The sequence below is a fragment of the Syzygium oleosum genome, unplaced genomic scaffold (assembly GCF_021117445.2).
Source record: "Syzygium oleosum isolate NSW1041296 unplaced genomic scaffold, Sole_v2.1 Sole_v2.21, whole genome shotgun sequence".
NCBI classification, from domain to species: Eukaryota; Viridiplantae; Streptophyta; class Magnoliopsida; order Myrtales; family Myrtaceae; genus Syzygium; species Syzygium oleosum.
Genome location: NW_026607505.1, coordinates 1758470 through 1772140, shown reverse-complemented (window position 1 = coordinate 1772140; position 13671 = coordinate 1758470). Strand labels below are relative to the sequence as shown.

The 13671-nt window shown below is 40.3% G+C and overlaps 1 protein-coding gene across 1 annotated transcript; it reads right to left on the bottom strand.

The window, feature by feature from the left end:
• LOC115677273 (putative leucine-rich repeat receptor-like serine/threonine-protein kinase At2g24130) lies at positions 1–3211 on the bottom strand. Its single transcript, XM_030600402.2, has 2 exons — positions 652–3211; positions 1–395 (listed from the first exon to the last, which is right to left on the bottom strand). Exons 1-2 carry the CDS (start codon positions 3209–3211, stop codon positions 1–3), a joined length of 2955 nt encoding a protein of 984 aa, XP_030456262.2.
• Between the last annotated feature and the right edge of the window lie 10460 nt (positions 3212–13671).

Here is a 13671-nt window from a genome sequence, read left to right as displayed (position 1 = left end):
TCAGCCTTTTGAAGAAGTTGCTTCCATCTCTTGTGATGAAGGGTCAGAGAGATACTGCTTCAATCTGCTCATTTCATGAGCCATATCCATCATGCTAGGCCTTGTTGAAGGAGAATACTGCGTGCACATGAGACCAAGCTCGATCAGCTCCACTATCACCTCGCAACATGCCTTCCTAAAGTACTCGGGCATTGACGGCGAGCTGCACCGGGATAGTGCTTGTTGCACGATGGGATCGAGATTGTGGGGATAGTGACTTTTGACCCATTCATGCAAGCTTGAACATTCATTAAACAGGACCTCTGTCGGGCGTACTCCCATCACGATCTCAAGCAGAAGAACCCCGAAACTGTAGACATCTCCTTGAGTTGAAGCCCTTTTCCCCATCCCGTACTCTGCATTTTCTCAAAACAGTCATATTGGAAGGTTAGGCTTTTATTTCTAGAAGAGGACAAATGGTCAGGTTTTTGACATAGTGGAAGAACTAGTGGAAGTGTAATAATTTATGATTTATATGTAGAAATCAAATTTTCTAACTCGTAAATGGACTAAAACTTGCGCAGACATGGAGTGAACACAACGCAGTTGACATCAAAGTGTACACAATGATTAGTGGCAATTCAATTTGATGAGACTGCAAGTGCAACATACCAGGAGCAATATAGCCGACTGAACCGCATAATAATCCATCTGTTGAGCTGTATGTTGCAGAATCATATGGCGTAACACCTTCATCACCTCCTTTTACCAATCTTGCTATTCCAAAATCAGTGACCAAAGCTGTCATATCGTCATTGAGAAGTATGTTGCTCGGTTTTAAATCACAGTGAACAACTCTAACAGGAGAATGATGGTGTAAATATGCAACACCCTCGGCCACATCGCTACAAATGCTGACCAACTGAACCAAATCCAGCCCTTGGTTCAGCTTGTGGCTCGGGTACAGATGCCTCTCCAGGCTACCATTTGACATCAATGGAAGAACCAGAGCCTTAAAATCCGGCCTACTGCATATAGTTATGATCCTCATCAGATTCCTGTGCCTGGTCCTCTTAAGTATTTGGCACTCTCTTTTGAAGCTCCCCAAGATTCCTCCAGCAGTCTTCGAATCCAAAACCTTCACAGCGATTCTCGTGTTATCTTGGAGAACCCCTTTATAAACATGCCCGAACTGGCCCGAACCAATCAGGCCGGAAGGGTTGAATCCACCAGTAGCCTCCATGAGTTGCCGATACGAAATTTTTGGGTACTTGTGCTCTTTGCTTTCCTGCTTTTCTTCATCTACCATGTCGGCCCTGCTGAAAATCTCGAGCTTCTGTCTGATTTTGGACCTGAGTGCGAGACAGGATCCGAATATGCAGAATATGGGAGTGACAACCAATGAAAGGAGAATCGGCACAATAATCAAGTGATAGTGTCGCCTCTTCTTGCAAGCTTTCATGCCCTTTATTGATCCACAGAGGCCACTGTTTCCCTGGAAAGAATCCACTGTCAGGGCAGCGAATGCACCATCGTCCAATACATTTCCGGAGAAACTGTTGAAAGAGAAGTTGAGCTGCTTCAGAGTTGGAGATGCCTGGAGAGATTGTGGGATCGCTCCAATCAAACGGTTGGAAGATACGTCAAGTGCTTGAAGATAAGGCAACTGCCCTATCGAAACAGGAAAGGGACCTTCCAATATGTTGCCGGAAAGATTGAGGTACTCAAGTGCAATGCAGCTGCCGAGTTGCGATGGGATGGTCCCAGAGAGATTGTTCGACGATAAATCAACTGCCAAGACCATGTCCATTTTACTCAGCTGCAAAGGTAAAGCACCATGTAAATAATTACTAGACAGATTGAAGTATATCTTCAAGCTCCTCATACCCGCCACTTCATCAGGAATCGTCCCGGAAAGTCTGTTGTGAGAAAGGTCAAGTATCTCCAAATTCACGCATTTTGCTAGACTTGGAGGAATCATTCCGGAGAACTGGTTCTTGTATAGCAAGAGCCTTCTTAATTGAGAGAGGTTGGCAAAACTATCCGGAATCAAACCGGATAGCTTGTTTCTTGACAAGTCCAAGAGACCAAGGTGAGGAAGATCACCGACAGCTGAGGGAATCTCACCAGATAACGAATTGTTCGACAAATACACTCTTTCAAGCCTTTCCATTCGGCATAGCTCGGTTGGAATGGTTCCGTTCAAAAAATTGCTGGACAAGTTCAATAGAGTGAGATTAAAAAGGTTCGAAATTTGTGGAGGGATTGAACCATAGATGAGATTCTCGGCTATATGAAACTGCGTCAGAGTACGAGGAAGATCGCCGATGTTGGCAGGTATCTCTCCACCAAGTTTATTGGCGGCCAATTCAAGTTCTTGCAAGTTAGATGAATTGGCTAAAGCTGAAAAGAAAGGTCGGAGGTTGGTGTTACCGTCGTGACTTACGAAATCATTGTAGGAGAGATAAAGAAACTGCAAGCGTGGCAGTTTGCGAACAATGTCAGAAGGCAACTCACCACTCAGCATGTTCGACTCTAAATCAAGCCACTCTAGCCTTGCGGAGTTGGCCAACGCTGGAGGGACGGGACCCACAAGCCCATTGGACCACAGCATAAGATACCTCAATGCCCGAAGCTCACACCCATCTCTTAAGGGTATTTCCCCAGTTAGAGTATTGTTAGACAGGTCCACATAATCCAAAAAAGATGATCCATTACAGAAGATTGCTTCCGGAATGTCACCTGAAAGCTTGTTGGTTCCCAAATTAAAGTACACTAATTTGTGAAGAGAACCAAGCTCTGAAGGGATTGTCCCTTCAAGGAGATTCCATGTTAGGCTCAACTGTTCGAGCTCAACAAGAGAGCCTATCTCGGCCGGTATGGGACCTTCAAAGAAGTTCATGGACAGATCAAGAATGGTTAGCTTAGAGAGACCAGCAAGTGCAGGAGAGATGGTGCCTCTTAGTGAGCTTCCATTCAGGTAAAGCTCTACTACCGCACTTCTTGCATTGTTGCACACAACTCCTGTCCAGTTGCAGACGTGGAGGTCGCTAGAATTCCAGCTTTGTAAGGCGTTTTCCGGGTCCGAAACGATGCCTGACATGAACGACACAAGCGAGGCTCTATCGGTCATGATTTGACCATCGCCAGTGCTGTCTCCAGAAACAACACGAAAGGCAATGAACAAGAAAGGGAAACTAATATAAAAGGAAAAGAATCTGAAACAAGCCATCTCTGTCTTCAAAAAACTGTCTTCTCCGAACTAAAACTTTTCGAAGAAAATGATCGCGGATGCGAGACACAGAGAGAGAGAGAGAGAGAGAGAGAGAGAGAGAGAGGAAGAGAGGGAGACGAGCTTGTCAGTGTTGCGTGAGACACAAGCGCATCATCATGCATGGCGGTGTGTCTTAATTAAAGAAGAACACACGAGCCCGGAAGATATGCAATACCAGGAAGCAACGTAATAAACTAACCAATAATCTACGCGATGTGTCCTATGGTTTGCGCCTAACTGCCGTTGAAGGAGAGAGCGTAACGTTTGGCGCCGATGAACTTTGACCTTCCCAGAGGTCAACGAATGGCAGAGGACCACGTGAGAACCCAAGGCGCGACACGTCAGCGAGTCGGGAGCCGTACTGAACTGCGAAGTGGTGTACATGTCAGAACACCACTTGCGAGCGATGCCTAACTCTTTTATCTCTCTTTCTATATCTCTTCTATCCTGCTTCTTGTTGGGTTTAGGCTGAAATTAGTGGAGGGCGTGTTGTTGAGGATGAGATAATCTTAGTTAATAGGCACGCCTAGGAGGGTGACGTGGCAAGGTTTTTTCGTGGGGTTTTGGTATATTTGTCGGCTGAAACATTAGTTGCACGGAACATATTAAGATTGACATTCTAATTATTAGGCAGGCTCTGTTCTTTATTTGATATGATGTTTGGATAGATAGACAAGGTTAGGGTCAACATATACTTGATGTCACGGCCAAAAGAATTGCCATTTGCGGATGCTTTTTTAGCTCCAAAGAAAGTGCCGATAGCTTATTGCGACTCCTTTTCGGTCTTTTAGTGACAGTCGGAAATAGCATTTCATCGTGTTACAAAGACAGTACAATTGCTATACTGGCACGATTCCCCCCTCCATGTCCGGTTACCTTATACCATGGATTCAATCACATGTCCGCAGTTGGTATCAAATTAACCGGAGACAATTACATCATATGGAAGGTACGCCTCTCCCCTTTCTCCGGGCAGTCGACTCCTGTCAATTGTGGACGGAACCGAACCATGCCCTCCACACACTATCACTGAAATTAGTGAGAATGGTGTCACCAAAAGTTCACCAAATCCAAGATATGAAACATGATTTACCCGAGATCAAATTGCCTTGGGGTGGATTCTCAATTCCACAACAACATCGTTGCACACTCTCCAATTTAGGCTCTTCGGCCGTATGGTCCTTCTTGGCTCAATCATATGAAGCACGTAACAGTGCTCGCGCCACACATCTACGAATGCAACTTCAAACTCTACGCAAGGGAAATCAAACAATCACGGAATATCTACAGCAAGCGGCCTTCTTGGTTGATCAACTTGCCTCGATCGGTGAGAACATCTCTTCACAAGAATATCAAACTCATCCGTTCGGGGGACTCGGAGCGGAATATCAAAATTTAGCAGTGTCAATCTCCGTTCAAAGTCGTACCAATCCCTTACACGCGAGTCTCTACACCGGCTGCTCTTGGCTCATGAGGCACGACTTGATTTGCTTGAGCCCATCACCTCCCCTCCAGAGCGTTCATGACACGGACAGCACACCAAGCACCTCAACGCTTCCTTCTCGTGTGAATAGGTCACCACGGCCGGGCAACAATTTCCGCAAAGTGGACAGCACTTTGGCCCTCAAAATTCAGCCCCAAATTACTCTCCAAATGCAGGCAATTACGTAAATCAAAGGAGCGGTAGTGTTCGATGTCAACTCTGCAATCGCTTTGGCCACCGAGCCAATGTGTGCCGTGACCGTGGGCCTCCACCACAATCTTTAGGCTCGGCACCACGCTCCACATTGCTGAAATTCCACCACCACCATCGCCTTTTCGGACCCGTGGTATCCAGATTCCGGTGCCACACACCACGTCACAAATAATCCATCTCAATTGTCCTCTCTTCAGCCCTACATAGACAACCAACACGTTATTGTTTCCTTTGACACCCCCCTGCAAGCTGATGTGGCGGAACACACAGTAAGCTTGACGTGTAGAAGTCGAAAGCGAGCAAAGAAACGGAAAACGGTCTCATCAAAGATGGCATCCAGCATCGTATAGAATCGTTGTTGTTGTGGAGAATAGCACAAAGCCCTTGACACCCGAGGGATATCCCAAGAAAATACATCGATATGACATGGGCTCTAGTTTGTGCTTGGCATAGGTTCGTAGGTTCGGGTACACAGCGCAACCAAAAACCCGAAGATGCTCAATGGATGGTGCGGTAGATATGATGAGGATGGTGGGGATCAACGAAACCGCGGTTGATCCATGAATATTTCTTCGAGATGACCATGGAGAAAAGCATTCTTGACATCTAGTTGTCGGAGTTGCCAACCTCGAGAAAATACAACCGCGAGGATCGTGCGAACCGTGACATGTTTCACCACCAGACCAAGGTTTCATTATAGTCGATTCCCCGCGTTGATGAAAGCCCTTTGCGACTAATCGGCCTTGTACCGTTCAATAGAGCCATCTCGCACGAAGCTTGACACGAAAGACCCATTTGCGCCAATGGGTTTACCGTGCTGAGGTGATGGTACAAGCTCCCATGTCTGATTGGTTTGCCATTTATGCTTTCGCAAGATATGGCTCCGATACCATGTTAAAGCAATGAACTAACAAGATGAGAATGGGTGGCAATTACCAATGAGTGTTTTGTGTTTCAAGAATAGAATTTTTTGTTACATTCTTCGGCTACGCATTGTGATGTCTTTATATAATACAAGCTAGGGTTACGGAATTAATGAAGAATAAAATCATGATCTCCTCTTTGGAAAGAATTGATCTTGCTTGATAAGCAAGTGGTGAAGAGATTGTAGCTGAATCAAGACACGTTATTGTTTCCTTTGATAGGCTCTACTCCTATTTCGGGTTTGATAGCAAGTTATGATAGAATACTTTTAGTTCATCTCGACAAAATGGGTGGAATGTTTATCCACTTTATTTGATATGATGTTTGGATAGACAAGGTTAAGGTCAACATATACTTGATGTCACGGCCAAAAGAATTGGCACTTGTGGACGGTTTTTTAGCTCCAAAGAAAGTGCCAATAGCTTATAGTAACTCTTTTTTGGTCTCTTAGTGACAGTCGGAAAAAGCATTTTATCGTGTTACAAATACAGTGCAATTGCTATATCGGCACAATTCCCCCCTTCATGTATGATTGCCTAATACCATGGAAGGCTCTATTCCTATTTTGGGTTTGACAGCGAGTTATGATAGAATACTCCTAGTTCATCCCAACGAAATGGGTGGAATGTCTACTCACCTTCCAAAAATATCACCATTCCTTTTGTTCTTTCTAGTCATATTTTTTTATTTTCACTACCATTTGGCGTAAGACCATCAAATAAAGAAGGAATTTGTGAGGAGTTTGTCCCAATGTTTTAAACGTAGCAAAGGGAGATTTCCATCGTTTGTGGATCACTCGGATAAATTTAGCAATTCAGGAGAATAAGGTATCCTATACCATAAATATATGATATGAAAATATATGAAAAAACACATCTTTCACACATTTTGAGGGTCCTTAAGAAGATGAAAAAATATGAAATTGTATCAAGATTATATATAAAAGATATATGAGAATATCCTCTAGTGTGGAGGGAATGTGTGCATATGTAGAAAACTAGTCCGGATGTGGTTATTATAGAATTCGAAACAAGTTATGGGAGCTTTTTATGGTGCCTTGAGATTCACCGTAGTAACTTCGTTGCAATCACGTGCATTGTGTCGTAATCCCTATATAAAGTGTCGTAAATATCAAGATCTTAAAAGATTACTATCGACAAGTGAGACTTGATCACATTTTCATCCAACAACAACATGACATCTCCGTCGATCTAATTCTTGATGACTTGTAGAAACCCCCCGCACTATTTTTCAGTAATTGTAGTTTAATAAAAGCCGAGTGTTTCCTCTCCTCTCGCGTCTGAGATATAAGAAAGTGCATGTGGTCCAGGGAAATAATGCCAACTTAACTAAACATGAAATAATGGTGACAAATCCCTGTGATATTGACTATTTGGATCTTGTATTATCTTCAACGTTATCTGCAATCTCCTAGTCAAAGTCATTTCTCATATTCCGAAGTTCAAATGGCATGGTATCATATCGAGAAACAAGGATGAATTAATCTCATGTGTCGCCTGGTTCCAAGAATACCAGAAACGTCGTGGTTGCTAGAGATTTCCACCAGAAACCCTAATTATTTCCCCGGAAATACAATAAAAAAACAAAGTAGTATAACTACAAACCAGGAAAAATCCTAGACAACTTAAACAAGCTCCAAATAACAAGATGAATTATCAAAACAAGATTAGCGGTCACCTGCTCAAAGAGTAAATCTACGACTTTTTCAAACCAAAATCGGCAGCTGATCACCGAATCTGTTGATCACCAAATCTGTCTTCAGTAACGAGCACACACGAAGATCTCCATCTATGACTTCTTCAACCAGAAACCCTAGTTCACATTACTATACAGGAATGCGACTTCAACCCTAGTCCACGCTTGTAAAAATAGATTAATACTAGTCGCTTAGACCCAATTGGTTAATCTCTTGGAGTTTTACATGATGTTGTTCTCGATTTATTTCCGACAAAGCAAGAAGTTTCCTAGGTGAACTCTATATTATGATAGAATACTCCTAGTTCATCTTGACGAAATGGGTGGAATGTCTACTCACATTCCAAAAATATTCACCTAAACTTTTTTTTTCTTTCTAGTCATTTGTTTTATTTTCACTACCATTTGGCATAACACCATAAAATAAAGAAGGAAGTTGTGAGGAGTTTGTCCTAATGTTTTAAATGTAGCGAAGGGAGATTTTCATTGTTTGTGGATCACTCGGATAGATGTAGCAATTCGAGAGAATAGGGTATCCTATACCATAAATATATGATACAAAAATATATGAAAAAACACATCTTTCACACATTTCAAGGGTCTTTAAGAACATAAAAAAAAATATGAAATTGTATTAAGATTATATATAAAAGAATTATGAGAATATCCTCTAGTGTGGAGCTTTTTAAAAGAAATCAAGCTGTGGTTATTATAGAATTTAAAAGAAGTTATGGGAGCTTTTCATGGTGCCCTGAGATTCACCGTCATAACTTCGTTGCAATCACGTGCGTTCTGTTGTAATCCCTATATAAAGTGTCGTAAATCAAAGATCTTAAAAGATTACAATGGACGAGTGAGACTTGATCACATTTTCATCCAACAACAACATGACATGTCTGTAGATCTAATTCTCGATGATCTGTAGAAACCCCCCTCAATATTTTTCATCAATTAACCGTGACCAACTTCGAGAGTGTAATATCTTCTCTCATGAAAGCAACTCAAAATTGAGCATTACTACGTGGAAAATATGACATAGGTGAATCAATTTAAGAGATTTTATGACACGAAAATTAATTTGAGCTAAATGTGACACAGGTGTATCTATTTGAAATTTTTGGTGAGAATTTTATGATCACTGAGATAAATAGATAGATAGATAATAGAGAGATATATAGTTTTTGGACGTCGGCCATTCTATTTTTCTTGAAGTGGACATTTCTGTGGAGGAGATTTACTTAGTATGAGCAAAATACACTTTAGCGAAAAATAACCAAGAAAAGTATGGTTCTACGGCTGCAATTTTAACTTGCAGATATAGATTATTTTTCTTTCCATCCACTTTGATGCCCGAAGGGCAAAACGTGCTTTGAGCTTTCTTCCATTGTCTTCTGGTTATAAAAAAGAAGCATTGTTCCTTAGTGGAGGGTTAGGCCGATACTCTCAAAAAGCACCAATGGAAAAAAGTCAGAAGAAAAAACAAACAAATATGAACACTATCCTCTGAAATCGAGAGAACACTCCTACGTAACATTTACATCATCTTATTAAATCGGTCGTCATGTCGGGCTACGTACACAACACACACCCCAATTGATTGTTCTTGCCTCATTGGAATTAGACTTGTATGACAAATTTTTCCAACTTCATCATTGAAAAAGAAAAAAATAATGACACAAATAGTCTCCGAACTTTAATTAAATATGTAACGCGGTCTCCAAAATTTTAATTTATTTAATGTAGTCCATGACCTTTAATCTCATGTGTAATATGATTTCTGAACTTTTAATATATTAAATGTAGTTCTCAGACTTTTGATGCATATTTAAGTTAGTCTCTGGACTATATGAAAATGTTCAATGTCATCATTCTATTAATTTAAGTTTAGGGACAACATAGAATAGTTTCGTATATGACCACACTGAACAAATTAAAAGTTTAGGGATGACATTTCACATTGAGCTAATTAAAGTTTAGGGACCACATTGAATGAATAAAAAATTCAAGGACCACATTACACGTTAGGCCAAAGTTCATGGATTATTTGTATCATTTAAAAAAAATGAATTACACTTGAATCATGATCGAGCGCATCTATAGGACTCGTGAGATTAGCCTCCAAGGAACATTAGTCGACCATACAAATGCCATGAACTTGATGCAAATGAGTCCAATTGATCTCGATCGTCGAATTGTCTACGGCCCCATTTGAAATCCACATGATCCGATCATTTATGTGTTCCGAGCTTGTGTATCAAAAGCATGCACATGTCGGTATAGCTATGGTCTTTGATGCTAGAGCGATACACTTTTCCATGCCTCTTCTTTCAAGGAGAAGAAAGAAAAAAACGAAAAGAAGAAGAAATCTTCCCTTTGTTTATAGACCAGCACTATGAATTGGACTAATGTCCACTTGCTAAGTGCAGGACCGACACATTTCTTTTATATATATTTGCATACACATAACTATATAAGCATGTGTCCATTGGATGCTTTTAACTTATAATGTGAATCTGCCTGCACAACAAAAACCAAATCCTCCATTAACAAGGACGGAAAGTGGATATAGGAGAAATCGATTAAATTAATCCGTTGCAATAGAGGGTCGAACGCTTGATCGCGAATAGGACACGTTCGAATCGAACCGCAAGGCAAATGATGATGTCGTTAGGCACGGTCGACGACTTTAAACATAGTGTTTAAGGGTCTATATGATGTCCAGTTCTATAGTATCATCTTGCAAATCTTATATAATCAAGTGGGTCGTTAGTATATCTCCTATATGGAGGCCTAGGTTGGACCGCACATAAAGTCTATGCTTTTGCCCTAGTTGTGCAAAAGAAATCAATTGTAGTTTAATAAAAGCCGAGTGCTTCCTCTCCTCTCGCGTCTGAGATATAAGAAAAGTGCATGTGGTCCAGGGAAACTATGTCAACTTAACTAAACACGAAATAATGTTGAGAAATCCGTGTGATATTGACTATGTGGATCTTGTGTTATCTTCAACGTTATCTGCAATCTCCTAGTCAAAGTCATTTCTCATGTTCCGAAGTTCAAATAGTATAGTATTATATCGAGAAATAAGGATGAATCAATCTCATGTGTAGCCTGTTTCCAAGAATACCAGAAACGGGGTTGTTGCTAGAGATTTCCACCAAAAACCCTAGTTTTTTTTTTGTCAAAATAACATTTCATTCGGTTCCTCATAAATATAAGAAAAAAACAACAAAGTTTAACTGCAAACCAAGACAAGTCCCAGACAATTTAAACAAACTCCAGATAATAAGATGAATCATCATAATAAGGTTAGGGGTCATCCGTTCAAAGAGCAAATCTACGACTGTCATCGAATCCGTCTTCCGTAACGAACACACATCAAGATCTCTATCTATGACTTCTTCAATCAGAAACCCTAGTTCATGTTAATATACAAGAATGTGACTTCAACCCTAGTTCACGCTTGTAAAAATAGATTAATACTAGTTGCTTAGACCAAATTGGTTAAATCTCTTGGGAGTTTTGCATGATGTTGCTTTCAGTTTATTTCCGACAAAGCAAGAATTTTACTCGGCGAACTCTATATTAATAATGGGTCGACGTGAAATTCATGGGAAAACGATGAAAGCGTATGCTGGTTTCGCTGACAAGTTTGAAAAGTGCATTCCTCTTTTTACAGGAAAGCACAAGTTGGTCTTGGCCAAGTCAAAGCTTTCGGCCATTTTGCCTATAGTAAGATTAAGTTTGACTATATGCATCTATATGATTAAATGACTTTTCCAAGCAGTATAGGCTGAGAACGCCAATACTCATGCCCTCAAAAAATTAGAAATAACTACATAATACAAAAGTGATCATTGACATTTTCAAAATCGGTGCCATTTCCTCTAAACAACCCGAATCAAACGATTCTTCGTAGCCTTGTCGACATGGAGTTGAGGAGTACATAGACATACAATGGTCATTGTAAGCCAAATATAACTAAGGTTGGCATTTGAGATGGTTTAGTACCCAACTGATTAAGGATGGATTTGAACAAGATGATTTGACGGAAACAAGGTCACGCATGCGCCCGGTGTTGAATTAGCAGAATTCGATTGTTCCATGCTCTAAAGTATGATCAATTTTTGCTCTAGTAAATTTCAATAAGTGTTGGTAAGTATCAAAAAGCTGCTGGTAAAAAAGATAACCGTATCTTTTTCTGGGTAATTCATTGATAACATAACAACGCTTTCATGAAAGTACTGACTTCTTTTTTATAGTTTAGAAATTGCTTATTTTACTTTTATTGGCATCTAACGTTTCAAATTTACTCATTCTGACATGAAATTACGTACCAAAATCAAGGTAGCTTATCAAATTTTATTAGGTCAAAATACCAATTAGTATTGATTGACGAATTCTTATTTGAATTACTTTACCAAAGTTTTGTTGTCTTTGTTTGAGAATTACTTTCTTGAGTTATCAACTTTTATCTGTCTTGATTAGAAGCCCCTTACATTTATTAATTCATTTTTAGAGATTACAAACCTAAATTAGCGTGATTCACCTACATTTTTCTCTGATCAACTTATCACTAGTATTGGACTTCTAATTCTCATTTGAGTAATTTTATTTTTTGGTCGGAATATCACTTTTCATTAGCTAACTCGAAGAGTTTGAGTACAAAAGACTTGAATCCGAACAAAGTAAGGCCCATAGGGCTTCCGGGTGGTTAGACAACCATTTAAAAGGTAACGAACCATTCCTACGGGCTTTTGTAATTCAGTCCGCGACTAAATTTGGCTCTCTGCTACAATGGGCCAAATGTAAGTTAGTAAAGCCCAACAACAAACTCTTGGCGTCGATGATAAGTGGTTCTGGATCCCACGGGCATTGTACTTGTTATCTAGGCCAAGAGCTTTTTTGGGCAATAATCACCCATCGATGTTAATTTTGAAAGTTTCTTTGCACGGGCCTGACCGAATCTGAGGCGAGGCTTCTTTAGCAACTTTTAGGAACGAGTGATTCCAGGTTTCGTATAGATTTCACCTGGAACTTGGAACCTATCCAAGGGAACAAGTTCCTCATTTTTTGGAACTTAGGATCTACCCTACATACCTTGGAACCTAAAACTTACCCTGAAAAAGGTCTACCTAGGTTCTAGGGTCTACTCATGTTCTACCTGTATTATTAATTGAACAAGTGTAGTGAATCATCACATTTAATGACCACCACTTGCTGCTACAATCTACTAACCACAACTTATATTTAGACACACGAAAAATATAAAATATTAACAAGTCGTCAAATGAAAGCTTAGATTAGTGGTTTTAAATTATACGCTCATCATTTAACACCATGAGACACCATAGCATCACGTGAAGACATATACCACGAAAAACACAAAAAATCTGTTTAAGGTTTTAGGTTCCAGGTTCCACCTACCTAGAACCTAGAACCTATCCGTCGAAATAAATTCCTTAATTTTTGGAACCTGGAACCTACCCCGCATATCTTTGAACCTAGAACCTATCCTGCATACCTTTGAACCTGAAACCTACATGTTCTACAAGTTCCAGGTTTCTACCTGGAACCATACTCACCCCTAGCAACTTTCATGCCCAACTGTTAAAGCACTGATTTTTTGGCATGGCTGAGCTAATAAGGTGCTTCGGGTTTCACTTTTGTTTGCGAAAAACAAAGTTGTTTCTTTCCCGCCAGAGGATAGAAGCGGTTTATAAAGTTCATTTTTCTACCAATTTTTCTTGTTCTTTGTTTTGTATTTGGGTGCGAAGCGTAATTATAATGAAATGGGCCTTTACTTACCCAGAAAATTTAGTGAAATGGGCCTTTTCCTACTTCTTGAAAAACCCATTTGGGCCAATCATTAGTCGTTCAAGTCCTTACAAATGGACCTTGCACTTGATCCATCGCACGTATGGAAAGGAACATGAAAAGTCGAGGTGTCAAATCTTCAGTCGGAAAATCAAAAAAAAGAAGGAAATAAAGTGAAGGCATAAAATCTGCTTTATGGGAAAAGAAAAGGCTTGAAATCTGCTTTAAACCTTTGCATCAGGATTGGTAAAAATTCTCTTAATTGGAA

Bases quoted from the DNA above. Each gene is read 5' to 3' on its own strand.
- LOC115677273 (XM_030600402.2), bottom strand. From the start codon at position 3,211: ATGGCTTGTTTCAGATTCTTTTCCTTTTATATTAGTTTCCCTTTCTTG. The intron at 396-651 runs GTATGTTGCACT...GAGAAAATGCAG, and splicing joins AGTCGGCTATATTGCTCCTG to AGTACGGGATGGGGAAAAGG.